General features: G+C 38.0%; 1 protein-coding gene across 9 annotated transcripts in view; it reads right to left on the bottom strand.

The window, feature by feature from the left end:
- LOC142339546 (MAP/microtubule affinity-regulating kinase 3-like) overlaps nt 1-17,691 on the bottom strand; it is a 125,541-nt gene extending 107,850 nt beyond the window's left edge. For 7 of the 9 annotated variants that reach the window (XM_075389671.1, XM_075389664.1, XM_075389673.1 and 4 more), the window contains exons 1-10: nt 17,410-17,544; nt 17,291-17,339; nt 17,087-17,223; nt 16,956-17,012; nt 16,753-16,887; nt 16,184-16,285; nt 15,832-16,051; nt 4,679-4,794; nt 1,939-2,443; nt 1,274-1,484 (exon numbers count right to left, since the gene is read on the bottom strand). In XM_075389671.1, the coding sequence (XP_075245786.1) occupies nt 1,274-1,484; nt 1,939-2,443; nt 4,679-4,794; nt 15,832-16,051; nt 16,184-16,285; nt 16,753-16,887; nt 16,956-17,012; nt 17,087-17,223; nt 17,291-17,318 (1,511 nt within the window). In that variant the 5' untranslated portion in view covers nt 17,319-17,339; nt 17,410-17,544. Of the gene's footprint in view, nt 1-1,273; nt 1,485-1,938; nt 2,444-2,622; nt 2,852-4,678; nt 4,795-15,831; nt 16,052-16,183; nt 16,286-16,752; nt 16,888-16,955; nt 17,013-17,086; nt 17,224-17,290; nt 17,340-17,409 lie in introns of all 9 variants that reach the window. The other 2 variants (XM_075389670.1, XM_075389669.1) reach the window with 2 other exon arrangements.
- Nucleotides 17,692-24,511: the final 6,820 nt, after the last annotated feature.

The following is a 24,511-nucleotide window of genomic DNA, read 5'->3' on the forward strand; positions in this document are numbered from 1 at the left end:
TCGCTTTTGATATTCAGAGATATAAATTATTGAGAAATGCCAAAAAATAACCAGAAAATTGAACCCTGGGCTAATTCTGTCCTCTTATCACATTCTTATTACATATTTACAATTTTTATATTACTGCAGTTTCAACCGAAAAAAAAAACATTGCCGATAGCCGGCAGATTGCCGGAAAATAGCCGCGATAGACGCTAATGGCCTTCTGTGAATTGAGACAACTTAAGAAACAAGATAGGCAGATTGAGTCCTTGAGATAGGCAGATTGAGGAAGATAGTCCTTTCGTAGACCACTAGAAATTTTAGGTTAGATAAGTACTGTCATTTTTATGATACATATACGGTCTATAAGGAAAAAGCCCTAAAAGAGCTTTTTCAAAATTGATTTTCGAAAAAAAAACTCAAGACCAATACTCAATAATTAGGGCATATAATTTTGGCACTACTTCGATGCACACTATTGATCTTCAACTAAAATGTTTATAAAGTTCCATAAGTGAGTTCAGTAATCATTTTTTTTGAGTGAGGTAAGTCACGCAATTGATCTAAAAGCAGAAATGACTTCACGCACAAAATTTTAACTGCAAAACAATAGAAGTCACTGAAGTCAATTCCAAGAAGTCAGGTCGTAAGAATCATCGATGGAGACGACGAATTAAAAAACAGCAGGACAAGTCCTGACGTACAATTCCAAGAATTTTCATTGACTAGAAAAATAGACCTAGAACGGACTATGAAAGGATTGGGAAAACCACTAAGAAAAAAATTCGATCCAAAAATCGAAAAAACAGTAAAGATCAAAGTGAAATTGCCGCATATGAACAAAAAAAAACCACTAGCGAGAAAGCGAATTTTTGTTCGAACACCGTTTTCTCACTCTACTTTAAATTTAGAGCAAAAAATGTTACGCCGCAAAACCACTCGCTTTTTTGCTCCATTTCCTGTTTTGGGCGTGACCAAAATCACTACTCCAATTTGACTTCAAAAATCATGAAAATGTGAACCGATCATAAAAAAAGACACCGCCCCATTACAATTCAAATTCTTTGAATTGTAAAAAAAACCACGATGTCCCCAATAATAGCCGCTATCGCTTCGCTTCGCGACATTGACTCAAAACGGCGCATGAAAAGAAAATCTTGCGTGTCGTCTAATACAGATGGAAAAAGAAATGAGTTGAAAAATTTATCGAGTTGAAATCACTACGCTCACTTACAGCTGCACAGCTTAAAAAACAAGGTTTGGTTTGAGAGCATTGAAAAGATTGAAGGACCTATTGGAGCTGGATCCTGCGTTGTTGCTATTAGATGATGTGACCATGGCAGAGAGAGGGATTTTGTTGTTCTGGTTGCTACTACTATTACTACTGTTAGTCCCACCCCCACTCCCGTTCTCAGTTGCCGATCGCCCACTCCTGCTCTGGATCGATGTCGAATCGCGCTGTGAAACTACACTGTTTGCCCCGTCTCTTCCTGCTTTCCCACCTACATAACGTGCGTCGTTGAGCAATAAAAAATTCACATTAAAATCCATAGAATATTAACCAGTCACTTTTTGCTCTAGTAACGAGAGCAGAATTTAAAAATTTATTGGCTGCTTGTTGATATGCCCTTAAATGCTGAAAAACATTTTCCCAACACCCCCAAAATTCAACCCATGGGTTTTTCTCCAAGCTTTCAACAGCTGCCCGATGTCAGACTTCAACCCAATTTAAAAAGAGGCAAGTTAGCATTTTTTTCTAAAAGCCACAACCCACAAGCTCGTAATGTCATTTCTGGTTCAAATCAGACCCATTCTGAAAATTACAAGACAATTGAGCCAAAAGAAGAATACGAAACCAGAGGAGCGATACAGTAGAGTGCCTCAAGTCGACAAACTTTACCCACTTTTATCCCAAGCAAGAGTCCAGTTAATTGAACTTAAGTAATATTGACTTACGTGGACTTGGACAACGTGGCTGGGACGCAAATACACTTGCTGTGTCCCCTCCTGGTGAGTACTTTTGGGAATAAGGCACTGGGTAATTAGTACAAGGGGGAGGGGACTTATGCACGTAAGGTGGCGAGTGGGGGAAAATGTTAACAGGAGGCGAGGTTTGTAGCACCGGCATGTTTTTCTGTAAGACACCTGGGTTGTTGTTTGGAGACATGGTCGGGGTTTGGACTGTTGAGCTATTAACTACAGGGGATTGGGGTGTTATATATTCATGAGGCGGGAACTTAAGGAAATGGGAGGGCTGTTGTTGTTTACTGTTAGTGTTATTAATGGGTTGGTTGTTAGTGGCACTGTTAGGTATGGAACTCTGGTTTCTACGGGGGAGGGCGGGTGCCTCTGGTTGTTCAACCAGTGATGGGTTCTGATGGGATGACTCTAGAGCTGACATCCAGTACTCGAAGGAGGAAGGGACATGCGGAGGAGACAGCAAGAAAGCGTCGTTGTCACACTTGATATGTTAAAAACAACAGAACAAAATTAGTTTTGATTGGTAATAATCGTCACAGAAACCACACCGAGACTAGCATAGATAAAGTTAGCACTAAATAAGGCGCGTCAAACACAAGAGATGATTATGTATGCCCCAGTCATAATGTCTCGATGTGCTCTCTGCTTTCAAGTAGTAACCTTCGTTCCCTCCCTTCTGCCTGGCAGAGCTCCCGTGACTCCCACCCGATGGAGTCTGTCTAGTGGAGTTGCCCGTTCTGGGCCCAGCCGATTGGCCCCTTGATTCAGAATGTGGGCGAACAGATGACGTGCCCCCCACTATAGGGTCGGCCGAGGAGCGAGGCTTGTTGCCACCAGGACCCGTGAGATCGCCGTAGCCCCTCCCCGGGGAAATAAACTCTTGATCAAGCTACAAATAGTTACCAAATCGCACACAAGAAAAATAACCAGATATGCTAAGCGATAAAAAAAACATACCCGGCAGATTGCCGGAAAATAGCCGCCGTTGAGGAACGTGCATCTATAATTGGGCTTCATGGGTTTGTCCCATTTCTATTTCTGATTTCAATTTTTTATACTGACTCTGTTCATTTTGAATTGCTGAGCAACTGATGTTCAAAATCACTTTTAGCAGAATGAGAGAAGAGAGAAGCTTGCCTAGAGAAGTCAAAAAGATTTTTTTGTTCGACGAAGTAAAAAACAAGTTCTGACGTACAATTCAAAAAAATTTCATTGACTAAACAGAAAACTAGACCTATACCGGACTGTGAATGGATTGGAAAAACCATTTAGAAAAAAAAATCCGATCCAAAAAAACGAAAAAACAGTAAAAATCAAAATGAAATTGCCGTATGTAAACAAAACCCAACAAGCGAGAAAGCGAATTTTTGTTCAAACACCGTTTTCTCACTCTACTTTAAATTTAGAGAGAAAAATTTCACGCCGCAAAACCACTCGCGTTTTCGCTCCACTTCCTGTTTCGGCATGACCAAAATCACTACTCCAATTTGACTTCAAAAATCATGAAAATGTGTGAACAGATCTTTGAAAAAAAACATAGCCGGAAGAATTCCGGAAACGACTCGGAAGAGAAAATTGCCCATACTTATGACTAAACAACTGGAACAACCATTGTGAACCCTGGACCTTGACAAAAATTTAAGGAAGAATAGAAACAGCATTCAAAAACAAATTGAACAAAAAAACTAGAAAAACTTAAAATTTTCAATTTTTTTCTGTCAGTTTTCCTAAAAAAATGGTTTGCACCAATCAAAATTAAGTCAATTAGTATATGAAAATTCCTTAAGTAACAAGCTTCTATTCAAATCCCACTTAAAGCATTAAAACAAAAAAAACAGGCAAAAATCATTAAATTTCGTCTAAAAATCAGCAAAACTGATCAAAAACCTCCAAATTAGCATTAAACTCAAATTAACTACTTGAAACCTTCAATTCCTGTCAAAACAAACCTAAAACTAATACAATATCATAAACCTCATAACCATCAAAAGTTGCAAAAAAACTGCTTTTAAAAGCCGCACGTGAACAAAAAAATTTCGCAAGCTTAGAGAAAATTTTTTTTGACACATCAATTTCTCACTCTCTCAAAAACAGCGGTAAGAACAAAAACCACTTTCTTTTCGCTCCTCTCTTCACTTTTCTTCAGCACCAAAATCACTCCAAACTTTACGCGTTTCATTTCCCGCTTCAAAAATCACTCCAATAAAATTGATTAAAAAAAGGACTTCTCCAATACTCCTCTTCGAGTCGTAAAAAAAGACAGCGCCCAAATAAAATTCAAATTCTTTGAATTGTAAAAAAATAGGAGCGCTATAATAGCCGGCTGAGAAGATGAGGGCGGCTATTTAAAAAATGAATCTCGTACTTCTCACACCAACATGGTTGCGGAAGGAATAAGAAACGTTTTGCAAATAAGAATTCTGTTAAGTTAACTATTCGTAATCTCTTGTGAAGACAAAAAAATGAGCCTAGCGACTATAAGATTCCCATCTCTCGTCATTTCTTACGCGGTGAAATATTACTCGAAACACAGCAGCTGATACAATTTTCATCTCAAAACTCAATTCAAGCCAAAGAATGCTTCGGTGCCAAACTAAAATTTTGTTCAAGGCCCTTCTGAGAAACCTCTCAGCATGTGAGGCACCGTAGATGGTAGATGATAAGAGTAGAGTGGAATGGGTGTTGTCTCAGGTTAGTGTGCATGTAGGATACTTACATCGGTGGGCGATTTCCTTCCCAGGAGGAGGTAGGTGGCGTAGATCTCATCGTACTTCTGGTTAGAGATACTCGTCTCAATGTCCTCCCGATTGTAGCCCATCTTCATCAGGGCATCTAAAAAAACTCACACATTATGAAAATCATCATGTAAAAGGGAAAAAAGAGGGAATGGGGTAAGCGTTACGCTCAGAAACTTAATGCTTAACTTCTGCTCAGAAACTTAATTTCTGCTCTAACATTTTGTGGCCAAAAAGTCAAATCACTAAAGCGCGCAAAAGAACATTCTAGAAGAAAACGACCAAGCGACAATTTTGCGTGAAAAACAACTGGTATAACCGGTAGAATACCGAAAACAGTTCGAAGCCTCGTGTAAATAAAACCGACTGTTCATATGAATTCAAATCAATAAAAAAGTAGGGAAAGTCATTGTTCATTAACGCATATTACTGTGCAAAATCTGTTAACGGCTAATTTAAAAACAAAAATCTATGCTCACAGTTTTTATATCAGTGAGTGAGGCATTCACCACAGAAAACTGCTGTACGCACCATCTTTAACTCATTCAAAATGTATTCACGAAAAACATACATAGGAGCGCATCGCCCAATGAAATTTGACATATGTTCAGACAAAAACACAGCATAGCCGCCAACCGTCGAAACAATTCTCTCTAGAAGTGGAGTCGATTGAGAAAAGAAAGAAAAAGGCAAGCGGGTAAAAAAAATAGAAAATAAGATAGAAGCAGAAAAAAGGCCGCCAGGGAGAATAAAAAAAAAGAAAAAAACTACCAGAGAGTTATGAGGACAAAAAAGAGAGAAAAAATAGCTATAATAACAAGAACAACCAAAAAGAAAAACGAAATTGCGGAGAAAAACATACCCGGCAGATTGCAGGAAAATAGCCGCCGTCGATTCCAATAAGCATGATTGGGATTGAAAGAATAGAAGATATTGAAAAAAAAATTTTTGTACAATAACATTTTTTTAGTCAGATTTATTTTGATGGCATTTCGTAGTTGAACATACTTCTGTTTCTTAGAGAGAGGCTACAGGGGTTACTATCAATACCAATAAGCATAAGAGATGTTAACTAAGACTTATAGCAACGACGTTCAAACAGCGGGCATATAAAATTGGGCTTTATGGGTTTATCCCGTTTCTATTTCTGACTTCAATTTTTTATACTGACTCTGTCCATTTTGAACTGCTTTGCTGAGCAACTGCTGTTCAAAATCACTTTTAGCAGAATGAGAGAAGAGAGGAACTAGCCTAGAGAAGTAAAAAAGATTTCAGGCAAAATGTTGAAAAAGCGGCAAAATGAGGTAAAGCGAAACGTTTTTTTGTTCGACGAGGTGAAAAACATAGCAGGACAAGTCCTGACGTACAATTCAAAGAATATTCAGTGACCATACAGAAAAACTATACCTATAATGGAATATGAGTGAATTGAGAAAACCATTTTTAAAAAAATCAGATGAAAAAAATAAGAAAAACAGAAAATCAATGCGAAATGCCCCATGTGAACAAAAAACCACAAGAAATGAAAATACTAGGCCTAGAATGAGCTGTAAATGGATTGGAAAACCATTTAGAAAAAAATCCGATACACAAAATCGAAAAAACAGTAAAAATCAGAGAAAAGGCCGCATGTGAACAAAAAACCACTACCGAGAAACCGAATCTTTGTTCGAACACCGTTTTCTCACTCTACTTTAAAATTAGAGCGAAAAAAAATCACGCCGCAAAACTACTAGCTTTTTCGCTCCATTTCCTGTTTCGGTGTGACCATATCACTACTCCAATTTGACTTCAAAAATCATGAAAATGTGTGAACAGATCTTAAAAAAAAGACAGCGCCCCAATACAATTCAAATTCTTTGAATTGTAAAAAGCATAGCAGGACAAGTCCTGAAACACAATTCAAAGAATTGAATCAAAAACTTACCAGATCTCTAACTGACCTGCAGATCAGTTGAACAATGCCAGCCAAAAGAAATCATCTAAAAAAAATTGAGAAACTAAAATAAGCAAACTAAACAAAAATATACACATTGCTAAAACTCTTGAAGCTTTTACCCCTAAGGCACAATTTGATCCCTTTTAGGTATTACAAAAACATGTTTAAAACTAAATTTTTGTTTCTAAAATCGGTCTAGTATTTGCAAGACCTGAAAAAAATCATTGGCCCTTGAAGGTCGATTAACTCGAAAATGACCGAAAAATTTCAAAAATGAAATTAATTTAAGAATTTCATGAAATGTTGCCGAAAATTGCAATATTAATATCTGCAGAATCATTTCATTAAGGTTATCTGGCTACTGAGGCAAGAGAAACTGAATAATAGATAAATGTTTTGAAAAAAAATTGAAAAAAATTGCAAATTTTATCAAAAAATTTTTAAAATTCGAAAGGCTAAATTGTTGAAACTAATTCATTGAAACTTAAAAATCCGTTGAAATTAACAACCATGCAGCAACGTTTTATCAGGCCATGGAAGAGGTTTTCTGGCACTTTAGAATGGATGAAAATCAAAAATTGACAAAAAATTGAAACCTTAAAAAATTGCAGATTTTATCAAAAAAATGCTTAAATTCGAGACATTAAAATGTTGAAAACCAATCCATTGTTACTCGAAACTATGCAGTGCCTTATTATCAAACGTTAATGGATATTACTTGGTCCCTGAAGCTGGCAAGACTCAAAATCTGACAAAAATTTTCAAAAACTTCAGTAAAATTTAGTATCAATTTGCGTGTTTGTGTTTGCAGTAACAAAACATAAAGCTCATTAAACGGTCATAACAAGTAATTTTTCCTCGCAAAATGCCCTATCAACTTTGAAAAACTTCAACCTAAGCCTAATCAAACAAAAAACTGAAAAAAAAACCACAAAAAAAAACATGAAAAATTGCACCATTTTGAGCCCAAAAACTCCTAAAAATGACATTTTAACCTTAAAATTAGGCCATCCCAGCAGCTGCAGCACTCTAAGCACTTGAAGACTACTAAAGACCACTTTGAGTCTCTAATGAAACTTAATGCCCGCTGGGCTTTACCTGTTCATCCCGTTTTGAAAGATCAAAGTCATTGAAAAATGTGTGAACACATCTTAAAAAAAACACAGCGCCCCAATACAATTCAAATTTTTTGAATTGTAAAAAAATAGGAACGCTATAATAGCCGGCTGAGAAGATGATGGCGGCTATTAATAAACCCCAACTAAATAAAATTGGGAGGTCAATGGTTTTGAGGAAGGTTGAGGGGTTAAATATCGTTTACAAGGGCCGTGGATCACAGAAGCTTCTGAGGAAGCTCACAGACAGCTTCCTCCATTGGTCTTAACTTGAAAGTTTTCTCGTAATTTACCCAAATTTTAATCACTTCCGAGTCAATACTTTTGTCCTTTTTCCCACGTTCTGCAAGCTGGGCAAACCACTTTTGATGACCGTGTAGTTTACGTTATATACTCATGAGAAAAAGGAAATCGCGCAGCTTCAACTACATAGATAACAATAAACATTTCAATTGACCAATTATTCTTCCATAACACCTTTCGTTCCAAAAACAGCTCCTAACAAACCAGGGAGGGATTCGAAAACGCTTTGTCATGAGTGTAAGACTCAAGCACTAACCCTTAGACCTAGTACTATCGTATCTTAAAATCGCTTTTGTTTTAAAAACGCATTTGATTTCTGAAAAAGAGTATCGGTTAACGGGAACGCAGAGACAAATCTTGTAATCAAATATTTCATTCAAACTTGAGGGGTAACAACAGTGGCAATAGGCACAAACCTTGGGCCATATAGATACATCTAGTTAATAACTCCTTCTCACAGTCCATACAATCATCTTTGTTTTACAATTCCTATGAATTTTGGTGACATGTGATGTTTACTAGCATTTTATCCTAATGGCCGATCAAAAGTCAAAATTAAATGTGATCAATTCACACGCTAAAACCAAACAGTTGTGCAAAATCAGCATAAACGGCAAATGAAACTAGCATTGTTTTCTCAACAACAAAGATGTAGATCAGCACCTGCATAGATGGATTCAAATGAGTATACATTTTCATTTAAAAAACTATAAAATAAACTTGATACACCTCCTATCATATTAAGTGTTTGAACCCAGGAGAATATGACGGAAAAGTGAAACTTTTGTTAAGTTGTCTGCCGGCTTGCGCTCGGTAAACAAGTAGTTCAGCTCTTCTAGTCTAGTCCCCACTAAGTTCCAAATGAAGTGCACTTTTAATGCAAAGTGCTTAGTTTTGCCATGGCTCATAGAATTCATACTAAGAGCAATACATGTTCGATTATCTACAAACACTTGCAAAGGCTGCTCAACATGAATTTTCATTTCCTTCAAAAGGTTTTTGTACCACCTCCTTACTTGCCTCTACTACTGCATTCATTTCAGCTGAGGAAAATGATATACGCACTTTTTTAACTTGCTAGCCCAGCTGAATTCTTCTGAACTATTGTCCAGCTTGAAACAATAACCACCCGTACTTTTTCCTTTATCTAAGCTACCCGCCTAGGCATAATCTGAAAATATCTTTTAGATCTAACTTATCACTCTTTCTATACATCAGTTTTTCAGACTATACTTTTCAAGGAACACAGAAGAACTTCTTGCGCGATCCAATGCTTTTTCCCCAGATTTTCTACAAACGAACTCAAAATATTGGCTGTATCTGCAATGTCTGGTCAAGTAGTCAAAGCCAAACATTTTAAACATGCTAATATTCTCCTATAATCACAAAACTGCAATTCGTTAAAACCGTTACTTCGCATTTCCGGTGAATCAAATTTTGAAAGCTTTGAATGAAAATTCCTAGAGTCCTTCATTTTATACTTCTCCAAAAACTTTTCTAACAGCGCATCTTGCTTTAGCGCTATTTCAGCATTTAAGCTGTTTTGATGTCCATTTGGTTCAGCTGAAAGTCCTTACACACTGCATCATAACTTAAAAATATCCTAATAGTTGAGATGCGCGATGTCGGTGAATAGGTTTCATTGTAACCACCACATGACCTTGGCTAAATCACTTAGGTCCAAGTCTCGCCTTTTAGCTCACTATTTTCACACTAGTCCAGCACTCCAGAGAAAAAAGCCAACGGCTACCAATAGGTTTGGCTCCTTGGTTTACAAGTTCCCAAACATTATTTTTCAACCAATGAATTAGACTCCGTTTGCGTTGCTTCAAACCAATTTTTGTCTCGTATTGCTTCTACTGCTGACTTAGAAATAACATTTTCATTTATTATTTCACCTAAGAATGCAACTGGATTCAGATCTTCTTGTTGTAAACTCATTTGTCCTGCAATCAATGAGACTTATTGAACAATTCCTCTTCGTTAAAAGTTACGTTTCTGGACTTCTTAACATTCAATGTACTTTTTTCATCGTTTACGCCTACAGGATATGTGTTGCTGTTGTCTGATAATCCCAAAAATACCTTTTCGTGAAGTTCGATCAATTTTTATCTCGAAGTGCGATCATTGACTTCAATAGTTACGTAAGAAGTACAGCCAAAAACTTTCAGTGACCCTAGGTTCGCTTTTTCTGTACACTGCCTCGAAAGGTGTTTTTTGATCACCCAATGGAAACAAATGAATTTCACCTCTCTAATTTATTGCGTCAGGTCAGTAAATCCAATCAAGTCCTGTTTAATCAATTATGCACCTCGCCATTGATTTGATTGATCACCAATTAAGCTCAAGTTTACCGTATTCTTCAGTTGTATAAGACGTATAAGGTGTAAAAAATGTCTTGTTTTATACATAACTGCTCTATATCGTTTGAAATGAATATGCCGCACCATCGCAGAATAACGTTACTGATTTCCCTATATCTGCTAAGAATTCCTGAAACTTTTCTATGGCTTCATCAATTGTCTTTAGGGAAAAAAACCTTTTCTGATACCTACTAAAGCTGTCTACAAAGCCAATTGCATTTCGGTGGACATCTACAGTAAAAAAAACTAATGCAAAAAAAAATGTTCAAGAATTGTCCATTCTTCCTCTACTAAAACAAACGAACTAATATTAACCAAAATAAAATACCAACAATATCTTCATTAGATCCATTTGCATTCAAAAATTGGCCCATTCACTGAAAACACGACGAACCAGTGGAGAAAAGACCAGCAAGGCAACATCAGTCTTCACCCCTCTCTCTATTTTTTCATCAACAAAAGGAAATCAAAAATTTTGCATGTTCGACATTGACTTTTACATCTTGATTCAGAACAACTACGAAGTAAAAAACAGTTCAACACAACTCGAGTTGTAAAAAGACGCTCCACCAATACTCCTCTTCGAGTCGTTAAAAGACAGCGCTCCAAAAACAATTCCAACTATTTGAATATTACAAGGCGAAGAGAAGGACAATAATAGCCCAGCTATCGCCTTGCGCATATGAAAGAAAATAGTATTAGAAGACTTGAACAACCTTTTGAAGGGTACAAAAATGAATAAACAGCAAATTATGCTAAAGAGTTGATGTATCTAGAGCGTTTCCTCTAATTTCATGAATTACTGTTATCAAAGTTCTGGTCTCTCGGTGCTATTAATCCTTTCCGTATGTCATGATGTGATAGAAATGAGGAAGTTTTAGACCCCAAAACATCTGCTGCGTAATTCACTATTCTTTCAATTAAAACGAAGATAAAAATACAACTAATTGTATACGACTAGTTTTCTTCTAGCTCAAAAGTAATATCCCATCGTTAGTCAAAACTACGCATACAGGCATTTTTCATCTCTTCGGTGAGAAATTCTTTAAAACAGGCAATTTCCATTGTTCAAAATAGAGAGAAAAAACTATGGTCCATTCATTCAGCTGATAAAATATTGGCAAAGAGTTTGAAAAATTGAGAAGTCAAAGATGAGCGGCATCAACATAGCACCATTATAAACCGTGATCAATTTAAAAAATCCAATTTACGCAGCTCGATCAGAATTGGATGCCAAACAGGATAACTGAATATAATGACCACAAGCCTCAAACACAAAAGTTGACAGCAGAGGGAACATTGTAGGGTACAGTTTGCATTAGTTAACCAACGAAACGTCCGGGCTTAAGCAACTTTGTCTGAATCTTGTTCTTCGATTTCAGCAAACTTGATATAATAATTCCCAGATCAGGCAAGCGCGGTTTAAATCACCAAAACCAAAGGAAAAGAAGACGAAGGAGTAAGATGCAGCAAAAAAACTTGAATTAAACGAAATTCCATTACAATGACACCACAATCTTAGGGCGCTCACTTCTTTCAGGACGTTTCCAAAAACAGGAATCACCACAAGAAATTTGGCGTCCTCAGCAAAACAATCAACTTGCCTGCACTCAGGAACTGAAATCATATCGTCGATTTAAAAAAAAGAAAGCGGAACTAACACACTACCTCGAGGAACTACTGTAGTAACAGGCAGCTCATCAGATAGAAATCCACCAATGTTGACTCTTTCGTGTCAACAGCTCAAACAGAACAACAAGATAAAAAAATCTTATCGGAGCCAAATCGCCACAATTTAAAGACATTACAGATCAACCAAAAACTCTTGCAGATTCTCTGCTAACTACTGCTTGCTCCACATTTTCGTCAAAATGTAAAAACAAATGAAGCAGAAAAACAATTACTTTTGTAACAGTGGAGTACTGAACGAGTGTATGCTCCAATTTTTGACATAAAATTCAGACGAAATCAATCAAAAACTAGAGATATTTGATGCAAGGCCGAAATGCGCCTTGAAATTCTGAAGTTTGCTCAAAAACGACTTTTACGATAGGACCAATATGCGCCCATCTCCATAAAAAAAGCCAAGTTAGAGACCCTTTAAAATGAGTAAATGTAAGGTACACAAATAGAGCCCAACTATCCACTGCTTTGATGTAAATGGTTGGAGGTACACCATCACGGGCAGCCGTACAATTCAGAAGTTGTGAATGAACATCCTTAACGGGAAAATGGACTTGGGAAAAGCAAACTACATCGTGGAAAAGAAAGCTTGAATCCAATTCCGAAATCGGGTCGAAAAATTCATGAAAAACGGTTTGTCATTTCCAGGTAATCCGAAGCTGGTTCAATTCCTAGGAAAAATTTAGCTGGAACGCAACTTCTACCATTTAGTTTCTACGCACCTGCCACAAAATAAGACATATATTTACATAAATTGCTTCTAACTTCGTTCGAGAGCAATTAAACCGTCCAATCTATAAAAGAGGTCTGTCTACTTTGCGATAGGTGTGAAAATTTTCAGTTAACAAGTGATTTAGGAATCGTTTGATGACAGTACTATTTGAAATCCATGGTTATGTGACTTCCTTAGTATTATATGAATAATCTTTTTAAATATTTTTGACTCCTAAAATCACGTTTTGATTATTGGTGAAACACTTCGAACTTTCGTCCTCATCTATAAATTGTGTGAAGATAACCGAATAACGTCGCGTGAAATGCTCTCGACTAGCGGTTCGCTTTGTCAGTAGCTAGCTAGCTACGTTTTGTCAGACTAGCTTTAGCCTAATAGAAAGGGCTTCAGGTTAGCGCAGCGGTGGGGGGCTGATGGGGGTAAGTGATGGAGGGCAATGGTTGGGGGTCTTTGGCTGCACGGGCCCATTGCGGCCTGAACGATGTGCAGGGGTGTTGATTAGGGAGACCGAGGGGGGCTGGTGTGTAAGGAGGGGGTGGGGGAGTTATGGGGGTCAACCTAAGAAATGCTCTTCACACCATATCTATAAGTCTCCAAAACAGTTTCAGTGAATAGCAAACTTCGAGAATAGCGAGCTGAAGGTCTTTAAAAGCGCTTAATGACCTCTGGGTGCCACCTCTTAATCCCGGTTCTGAGGACAACAAGTCAAATGGGTCAGACGGAAAACTGGTCAAGTCAAATCGCATTGAAAAGCATAGCCAGAAAACCGGAAACAACTCAAAGCTTCGTGAATTACAATCCGGGACCTATTCTTACCAAAACCAGAACATCAAAATAGACACGAGAAAAAACAAAAAAGTAGCCCAACACAAAAAGTAACCCTACTTAAAATATTTTATAAAATGCAAACGTAACCGACTAGACGTCCGCAGAAGTGCCCTCGAACGACTAGTGGGAGCTCTAACCAATTGCAGACTTCTTCAGTCGGGGGTTGCAACTAAGAAGTTCAAAAGTGGGCTTCAAATAACCCCATTACTAAGATTTAAAGTGAAAAATGGCAAAAAATTTCGGCACACTTTTCAGTTCTTTTAGTATTAAATTGCCGCCAATTAAGTTCACCTTCTTGAAATTGTGATTGAGGGAGAATTTTAGATCAGGCGAAACGCAAAAAGTCAAGTGCGTAAGAGTCACTCGAAAAGTCAAAACGGTCAAGCAAAAATTTTTTATAAGACACGTATGATATAATTGCTTCTCTACGAGAGCAATTAAACACAATTTTGCAGTTCAGGCGATGTGGGTAGGTGGAGTAGTTGGGGATTTGTGGAGGGGGGATGGGGTGATAAAATTATGAAAACATAGCTGGCAGATTGGAAGAAAATAGCCGCAATAGATTCGTAGATCTGCAGTATCAAAATTACGGTAAAAAAGACAGACCAAAATAATTCAGTCTTTTCATTGAAGGTTGATATGTTATATTTTGATTAAAAATCTGTATAAGTTTTTGCTGCCTCTATTAGTTGCTCTCTAATAACCTTTATTTAGAGTGACACACACCCATTTGACCTTATCTCTTTGAATTGAAGTAAATAAAAGTCAATTTCAAAGTGAGGAAGTCATTTTTGCGAGGTAAGTCAAGTGTGACCAAAAATTTAATCACGCAAATGAATAAAAAACTCGTTCCACTAAGAGCTAAAAATGACGTCACGCACGAACTTCAGCTGAAATTGCATAAAGGAATGAACAAAAAGCAGATTTGAAGTGGTTGTGACGTCATATGCTCGTAACAAAAATCGCGACGACGAAATAAAATACATAGCAGGACAAGTCCTGACGTACAATTCAAAGAATTTTCATTGACTAAATAGAAGAAACTAGAACTAGAATGGGCTATGAATTAATTGAGAAAATAATTTTTTAAAAAAATCAGATGAAAAATAAGAAAAAAACAGAAAATCAATGTCAAAATGCAGCATGTGAACACAAAAAACCACACAAAAAAACACTAGCGAGAAAAGAAAATTTAATTCAAACAAAAAACTAGGCCGAGAATGGCTGTGAATGGATTAGGAAAACAATTTAGAAAAAAATCCTATTCGAAAAAACAGTAAAAATCAGAGTGAAATTGCCGCATGTGAACAAAAAACCAGTACCGAGAAACCAAATTTTTGTTCAATTACCGTTTTCTCACTCTACTTTAAAATTAGAGCGAAAAAAAATTACGCCGCAAAACTACTAGCTTTTTCACTCCATTTCCTGTTTCGGCGTGACCAAAATCACTACTCCAATTTGACTTCAAAAATCATGAAAATGTGTGAACAGATCTTTAAAAAAAGACAGCGCCCCAATACAATTCAAATTCTTTGAATTGTAAAAAACCAAGAGAAGGCCAATAATAGGCCCAGCTATAGCTGTGCGGCTATTAAAAAGAAAAAAAGCAATATACAGTGTTGGTGTGAAAAAATCAATTTTTATGAGAAGTGTAGAGAGGTAGGTGGGTGGTTGTTGGAGGGGAGGGGTGGTTGTGGTTTTTGTAGGGTAGGTGTTGGGGATAGCTGGTGTGGTGGCAAGTGTGACTGTGTGTGTGACTGTGTGTCTGGGGGGAGGGGTAATTTCGATAGGCTGGAGGGACTTATGAGCTCAAAATTTCTCGAAATGACCTTTAAACCTTGAATATTACCATCAGTTCTTAATTACTATACATTACACACTACTCTACTTTTAAAGTCCATTGTTCGAAAACAGAAGTCAACGTTCCACATCAGAAGTCAATGATCGAAAACAAGTCAAATTTCAAGTCATGACTTCAGCTTAAAAAAACCCGTAGAATCTCTACTCATCTTCGCGTCGTAAAAAGACCAACAGGACTAATGTAATTACAAAAAACTTCGTCTGAGAGCAATTAATAAGGGTTTATCCGTGATGAGATTGTTGTTAATAGATTTCAGATCTGATTAAAATTTTTCTCCTTTTGTAGAATCCGGAATATTATGTCTCTAACCCATTCGTTTAGTGTCTCCACAGTCGACAGGTGGTTCCATGTAGGGTACCAACGGCGTGTCTTCACAGCCGATGTTCATCCACCTGTCTTGCATCACACTCTCCAGACTGCTCCTCCTCACTGGGTTCAGCACCAGGAACCGCTTCAGAAGATTCTCACAATCCGTAGACATGTAGAACGGGATGCGGTACTTCCCGCGCAATACCCGCTCCCGCAATTCCTACACAAGCATAAACTAATGGGTCAATTAATGTGTACACATTAAACGTCAACACGTGGTCTCAACTAGGAGCAAGTATTTTTTATATCTTGGCAGATCTAGCAGATCAATTTTTAACTCAATACGACTGACCTTTAGATTTGATCCGTCGAAAGGGAGCGATCCACTAACTAGAGTGTACAAGATAACCCCTAAGCTCCACACGTCAACTTCTGGTCCATCGTACTTCTTGCCCTACAATACAACATCTAACATACACTTCAAAACTCATTATCCGGGCGGTTCTCTCAAAATAATATCACACGTTGATATTGGTATCCTTATCAATCACAGAACTATATAGTGCTACACAAGCACGGTTTGCAGAATAATCACTCTAACACTACAGATGCAATTCTGAAAAGCTAAATTAAGAAATGCCCCTCCCCAACACTGGGTGAATATTGACTGGTCCGGGGCTCTCAAAGCACTGCGTGTTCATAAATCATTTCGTATTCCTCAAATCTATCAATAAAATAATAGTATTATACACAAACATCAGCTGAGAAAAATGTAAAACAAAATACAGAGCATTAAACACAAACAACTAATGGCGAAAGTAGATGAGTTAAAATAACAGCCTCCCTTCTTCACCCACAACCCCCATTGAAGCACCAACAATTTTGCTCCACAATAGTGTTACAATCAAATCCAATCCATACCTGGAATAATTCTGGTGCTGCATAAGGTGGACTTCCACAAAAAGTGTCTAATTTGTTTCCAGCACTAAATTCGTTACTGAAGCCAAAATCTGCTATTTTGATGTTCATCTCATGGTCCAATAACAAATTCTCAGCCTGAAAAACAAAATCATATAAAACGTGCCTACACTTAGCAAAATTATATACAGTAAAACTGTTCATACTTTCAAATCTCTGTGGATGATTTTCTTTGAATGACAATATTGCACAGCAGAGACAATCTAAAAGTAACGAAATATCAATCAGATAACAGATTATCGATCAAGTTTCAAAATTTAGCGGACGAAACACTAACTTGACGAAATTTCGCTCTGGCTTCCTTTTCTTTCATTCTACCGTGGGCTACCAAGTAGTCAAAAACTTCTCCCCCGCTTGCATATTCCATAACCAAGTAGAGAGAATTGTCTGTCTCGATAACTTCAAATAATTTTACTGAAACACAAGCAGTGACAACACAATTCAAATGCTACTTTTTAAAAAATAACCATAAGTTTCTTACCAATATTTGGATGATTTAACATTTTCATAATTTTTACTTCTCTGAAGAGCTAAAAAAACAGATGGTCATTATCTTGAGTTCTGAATAGATTAATGAATAAAAACTTTCAGTTTTCTAACCTTTTGTAAGCTACTCTGATTAAGCTTTGTTCTGTCTATAATTTTGATGGCAACTTCTCTCCCAGTTGGCAAATGTTTTGCCAGTTTGACTTTGGCGAAGTTTCCTTTCCCGATTGTTTTGTGAAAGCGGTACTTTCCGATATGTGGTTCATGCTCTGAGATCTTGTGTTCTGATGGAATTCCTGTCCGCTCCTTTCTACCTGTAGATCCCCTCGAAGAGGCACCACTGCTGGCGCCCTTCGCACCAGAGCTTGCACTAGCCACTTTTAACTGAAAAATTTGTGAACAAATCTAACAAAATGCAAACAGTTACTTGCAGATAAAACATACTTATTAAATTGAGCATTTTTCATTAATCATTCGAGCGTTCACTCTGCTGTAGCGAGACCTGACAATGTAAACTAACTTATAATAAATAAAGTTCAAAGGTGGAAAACCTCATCATATGTAGTTTTATCATTTACAGTTTCTCACGCCCAGTACCGCACGTCCGTATTCAGAACCTGGGTCACTGTGGAAACTATATGTGAAGAGAAGCACTACCTCTAAGTTCACTGTTAAGCTCGCAGAGTATTTAACAATTCCGGTGCCAATCGATGCTTCCAAAATACAGATCTTGACGTTGTCGCTCTTATAAGTAATGCCAGTAGATATTACCTATTGAAGTGATTTAGGCGATATTAACTTCCAGTTACTTAAATGCCCTGAGCAAGAGCTTGATTCTCAAATCAGCCGTAAAACTGAAAGATTACAAAGAACTCAAAGTATACATCAGTCCTGAACTATCGAAAGAAGATCTTGAAAAAGCAAACAATTGCTCAAAGAAAGAAGAAACCTCATTAATCAGAGATTTGACGCGAGCGCCATTCGTGTGAGCAACTTGATACTTGAAGTGTTACAAGGAAAACAATGGATCTCCCTGAGATAATGAAACAGCAAAACAAATTGCAACGAAAATCCCGAAAATCAAAGCATGCAGGAGTACTAATAGCCATTAAAAACCAAATTGCGCATGAATTTCTGCAGTCGGGTGCTCAAAACTAGACTACCTGGTAATGAAAATTCAATTAAGCCAAAAAACTCTTATCCTCTGCTGCATCCACAACGCACCGGCCCCCAGCGCGTACCAATGGTTCTGTGAAAAGATTCTAAGTCTGCCGAAAGATATTCAAGACATGAAATCTGCTCTTCTCTCTGAACATTGTGGCATTATAGTCACTGGTGATATCAATTTCTGACATCATGATTATGAGACTCAAACTCTTGAAATCTTTATAGTACTTTATCTCGCTCAAGAAACCCAAACTCAGCTCGACGTCGTGATATAAGATAGGCCGGTGCTAGTAGTCACCTCTAACCGGCCAATTCTCAGACCATTGTCCCTACATCCGTACTATAAACGCTTAGGTCGACTGCAAAACCGACAAGCTTAAAATCACATTGTGTCCTCAGCAGACCTGATTGGAGTGGTATAAATGATTCGATGAGAGAACAACCATTCACGCCCTATTGTTTTAGCAATGTAAACAAATTTGTTGGTTAATGGTACCACTGCATATGGGAGAAAGTAGACAAATTTGTCCCGAGCGTAACCTCGCATAGATCAAAGCACCAAACTTGGATCACTGGGCCCTCGTCACACCTCATTGAGAAATTAGAAACAATAAAGCGCAAACCAGATCAAGACCTGAAGAGTCTTCTGAAAATAAAAAAACATCTTGAGAAAAAAATCCTTAAGGCCTCCGAAAAAGACCTCGCTCAATTTGAGACTCAGGTCTTTGAAAGAACCTTCAGTCGGATTCAAAACTATCTGAAATGTATTCGCAAAGCCCCATTCATCCCCCGACGTTGAGAAATGGCTCTAATACTTCGAAGAAAAAAAACGAGAAGTGCGAGCTTCTCGTTTTTTCCAAGGACTACTTCATTAGTGTAAAGGAAACCAAATTGTCAAATTAAAATTACTTCCAATATTTTATACAAACGTTTTCGAACTTTACGTTCATTGTCAGGTTAAAACTGTTTTACAAATTTCTAAAAGATAAAATGAATGTATTTACATTTGTCTGAGACGACAATTAAAACAATTCTAGGAACTATTCTACAAAATCAATCAAAAATTTTTCCCTATATACAATATTTAGCCTATTTACAACTCATAGTTATCAATTTATTTAAAAACTTCTTTAGTGTTTTTGGAAAAAGCCAATTGAACCCCGTCATTTCTTTTCCGCCGGGAAACTTGAAGCGATTAACCATTGATCAAAGTTAAGTTAACAAAATTTTGAAACAATTAGACGTAATTAAATACAGGAGGCACAACAATATTCGAAATCTCATAAAACATGCCATGAAACGGTCAGTAAACCGCTCATATTAATCTTCCACACATGCTTGAACGAAGGTACTTTCCCTGACACCTGGAAGACCTGCCAACTGGCGCCGATCTACAAAGAGGCCAAATAAGCAGACTCAAGCTGCTACAGACCTAAAACTATACTTTGTGGTTGTTCGAAAGTGCTCGAAGCAGCTATATTTGACGCCCTCTATAACCTCACTAAAGACACACTACACGAAAGCCAATTCAGAATCTGAAAACGGCTTTCCAACTTCTGTTGTTTCTAGACCAATTTACGAACACTATGACAGGCTAGACACAGACCAACCGGCAGTTTTATATCTCGACTCTGCCAAAGCTTTCGACAGTGTTCCGTACAAAATTTTGTCACAGAAAATTAGAAATGTTGGCACTGAGAAACTTCTTTTTACAATCCAATCATAATTGACAAACAGAGAGCAATATGTTTGCATTGAGGATAGCAAAAACTGAAACCAGTAACAATTGGTGTCCCACAGCGATCCATACTGGGCCCCTATTGTTCGTGCTTTTCATTAACAATCACCCAGAATCACTAATGAGGTCAGCAATTACGGCTACGCAGATGATTTCAAAAGGTCATTGTACTGAAGCAGGATCAGCTGGAATGCGTAGCATACTGGATCGAAAACTGGTTAACATTAGACAAAATGTTTCCAAACATCAAGAAATCAACAATTCTCAGAATGAGAGGAAACATGCAAGCTACCCGGATGAATAAACCCCTCGCCACAGTCATGAATTAAGTCGACTTAGGAGTGATAGTGAACGGCAACCTCTGTTGATGCAAAAACTGCACCCGCTGGGACACAAAACCGATAAGGGCTCTGTTTCAGATCAAGCGAAGTCTCATGTAGAATTGCTCAATGTACACAAAACTAAATCCTACACCGGCTACGTAGTGGCCAAGTTGATATATGCTTCTCAGACATGGATGCCAAACTATGAAACCTCTGAGCAATTGTAAAGAGTTCAAAAGGTGGCTAGCCGGTGGATTCTCGGGCCTGACAAAGACTACTACAAGTGATTAATACATCTGAAGTTCCTATCTCACACTCTCTGCATTCAAATGCATGATGTGGTAATGAAGCTAGCAATGCTCCAGAGGAAATATCACAACGAGATCGGAAAACCACTACAAAGTGCTTATGTTGTCACAAGACAGTTCCAAAGACGGGAACTACCAATAGCCAAAACCAGGCTGCAATTGACCGATGACAACTTCTTCGTACTAACTAAGAGACTCTACCACTGCCAAATCCGCGTCTGTCTCATCTTTAACAAAAAACCCGACAAACAGACACTAACTTACCCTTATATGAACTGCTTCAAAGGGAAACGTAATGAGTCAAACAATTGCACGTGGAGACTATTATGCAGACATGGAAACTGCAACATCCTTGAAAAGGTACAAACTTAAAATTCGGAATGCAAAAGGGGGAAACCAACTAGTGAACTAGCTCCGAAGTCTATTCTACTTTTACCACGTTCTTCGCCCAAACTAGCATCACACTTCTATTGGTCATATTCGTTTCTTTTGATTTGGGTACATTTTGCCAATTTTTCGCTTGTTTAGCTTTCTATTTAAATTTTTCAGACTTGCTTAAAAAATATTTCCTTGTGCAAAAGCTGCCCTTAGCATCTAGTCAGACATATCAAAATACGTCAACAAAAGAAGCAGTTTTAGTATGCATAGTCTGTTCTTAAAACAAGAGCTTCTCATTATTTTTTATTTACAATGGAAAACGTCTCTCAATTCTTGGCGTTTTTTTCCAGACTGAAATTCAAAAATGTTACAAATGTAGGGGGTCCATTTTGTGACACGACTTAGACTAATATGGACTTGCATATGCAAAACCTTTGTCAGATCAACGTCGTTATTTCTTTAGCTACTGCAGTAACAAGTCCATATCAACTCCCTTCCTGCCAACAAATTGCCTTCCTGCCAACAAGTTTGGCTAACATTGACAAATTCTACGAAAAACTCGCCGGACCTCATACAGAGGAATGTCCCAACGAGCTCTAAACACAGTCAATGTCTCCCTCCCTAGATCAAGCCAAGCACGTCACATTTGATACGGAAATTAAAGACCCAGAAAAAAAGGCTTATTTTGAGATCTAACAGGTATCTAAAAACAATCGTAGCTAAACTCCAAACCTGGTATCTGATTTGAGAGAACAAGATCGTAAAGAAAATCAAAAAAATTTGCTAGGTTCACGAACGACCAGACTGATCTTCAAGCGTCTCAAAATCCGACAAAGAACTCAAATTTTTCATCTGAAGTGGAGTACGACGGCAGAACTGCAAATATAACCCATAACCAAGCCCGTCTTTTTCATCGTTTCTCCAACTTAGTGTTCTCCGCCGAAGAACTCTTCAGAATCGAATATATTAAAGTAGGGAATCCCACGCTGACGAATTTCCGCATCTCCAAAGCCAATATCACGTCTATCCATTAGAATTAGACACAACGAAGACGCAAGGCCCCAATGGCATCCAACAAATTTTGTACAAGCGAATAGCCCATCAGATGAGTTCAACGCTCCAGAAAGTTTTCAAAAACATCCAGCGACTAAGAGAATTGCCCAAGAAGTGGAAAATGGTCGCAGTTAGTCCCATCTACAAAAAAGGCAGCAGGAAACAGATGAACAACTATCGCGGAATATCCCTTCTTAACATCGACAGCAAATGCTTCGAGAAATGCATGTATGTGCCCCTCTACACTCATTTTGCGTAACTCATGAGTGATCATCAACACGTTTTGTGTGCAAAAGGTTGATATTATGTCTTCATTGCGTGTATCAGTCATTGGATGGCATCAAGGGTGACAATGCAGTTGCTTTCACTCCGACTTCCCAAAGACGTTCGACCAATTACCGCAGAGTCTACTACGAGAAAAACGTGCTTCTTTTGGAGTCGGTGGTTGCTTCCTTGAAATCTTCCACGAATACCCGTTTGGAAGTAAACAATTTGTTCAAATGAATTTTTGTTCCTCTGCAACTCTCGAAATTAAAAGCGGTGTCCCACAAAGTTACCTGCTCGGGTTTCTACTCTTTTGTATCTTTATCAACGACCTATCGTTCAAGTTGATTTTTACTGAACTGTTCTTCTTTGCAGACAATCTGAAGCTCCTTTTCACAAGAAAAACCAAATGATAATATCAAGAAGACCAGAACAGCATTCAGCACTGAGTGACGACCATCAATATGGATCTGGCAGTTGAAAAGTGCGCTGCACAAAAAAATACCACCACTCCGGAGAGCCGGTGTTAGGCACAAGCCAAATGCATAGCGCTGACTCCATCAAAGGTATTGGTATTTTTGTAATTTAAGACTTGTCCTGGTCTCTACAGGTCCCCAGAAGACTCAAGAAAGCCAACAGGGATCTTTACTTACTTCGAAGAAACATTTCGTCAAAAGCATTGTGTCTGTCAAACTTGGAATATATAAATACATTCTACAGCCAAAAATGCTCTAAGGAATGAACTGCGTACGGTTGAGCCGTGATTCAACCAGAGCCTTAGAGATTTTTCAAAAACGTGCTTTGAATTGGGTCTGCTATAACTCCAATCAAAGCAACCTGCAATAGCTACGTCTCCTTAACGTACTACCACTCCCGCTCTTCATGCATTACAACGACATCCTGCTCATGTCCAAACTATTTGTTGAAAGAGAGCATAACAACACTCCCACTTGAAACCCTGAATTTGATAGATCTACAATGTTTTTCAAGTTGAACAAGTGCAGGAAAGAAAAGAGTCGTGGAAAATTTGTCTACCAGACTGAACGAGTCATTAACAGCATAACCAAACAATATCCAGTTTGCCAACACTGTCGGTCTAAAATTGCGAAAAATGAACTTGATGTAGAAGTTGGTACGGACTTGATATGGACTTGCATATGCAAAACTTTTGTCAGATCAATGTCGTTATTTCTTCAACTACTTCAGTAACAAGTCCATATCAACTCCCTTCCTGCCAACAAATTGCCTTCATGCCAACATGTCCCACCGAGAACTAGACACTGTTAATGTCTCCTTCCCTAGATCGAGCCAAGCACGTCACATTTGTTACGGAAATTAAAGACCCAGAAAAAGGGCTTATTGTGGGACCTACCAGGTATCTAGAAACAATCGTAGCTAAACTCCAAAACTGGTATCTAATTTGATAGAAGAAGATCGTAAAGAAAATCAAAATATTTTGCTAGGATCACGAACAACCAGAGTGATCTTCAAAAGTCTCAAAAATCCGACAAAGAACTCAAATTTTCCATCTGAAGTGGAGTACGACGGCAGAACTGCAAATATAACCCATAACCCAGCCCGTCTTTTTCATCGTTTCTCCAACTTATTGTTCTCCGCCGAAGAACTCTTCAGAATCGAATGTATTCAAGTAGGGAATCCCACGCTGACAAATATCCGCATCTCCAAAGCCAATATCACGTCCATCCATTAGAATTAGACACAACGAAGACGCAAGGCCCTAATGGCATCCAACAAATTTTGTACAAGCGAATACCCCATCAGATGAGTTCAACACTCCAGAAAGTTTTCAGAAACATCCAGCGACTTGGAGAATTGCCCAAGAAGTGGAAAGTGGTCCCAGTTAGACACATCTACAAAAAAGGCAGCAGGAAACAGATGAACAACTATCGCGGAAAGTCCCTTCTTAACATCGACAGCAAATGCTTTGAGAAATGCTTGTAAGTGACCCTCTACACTCATTTTGT

Source organism: Convolutriloba macropyga, chromosome 5 (assembly GCF_964194025.1).
Source record: "Convolutriloba macropyga chromosome 5, txConMacr16.3, whole genome shotgun sequence".
Classification (NCBI taxonomy): Eukaryota; Metazoa; Xenacoelomorpha; order Acoela; family Convolutidae; genus Convolutriloba; species Convolutriloba macropyga.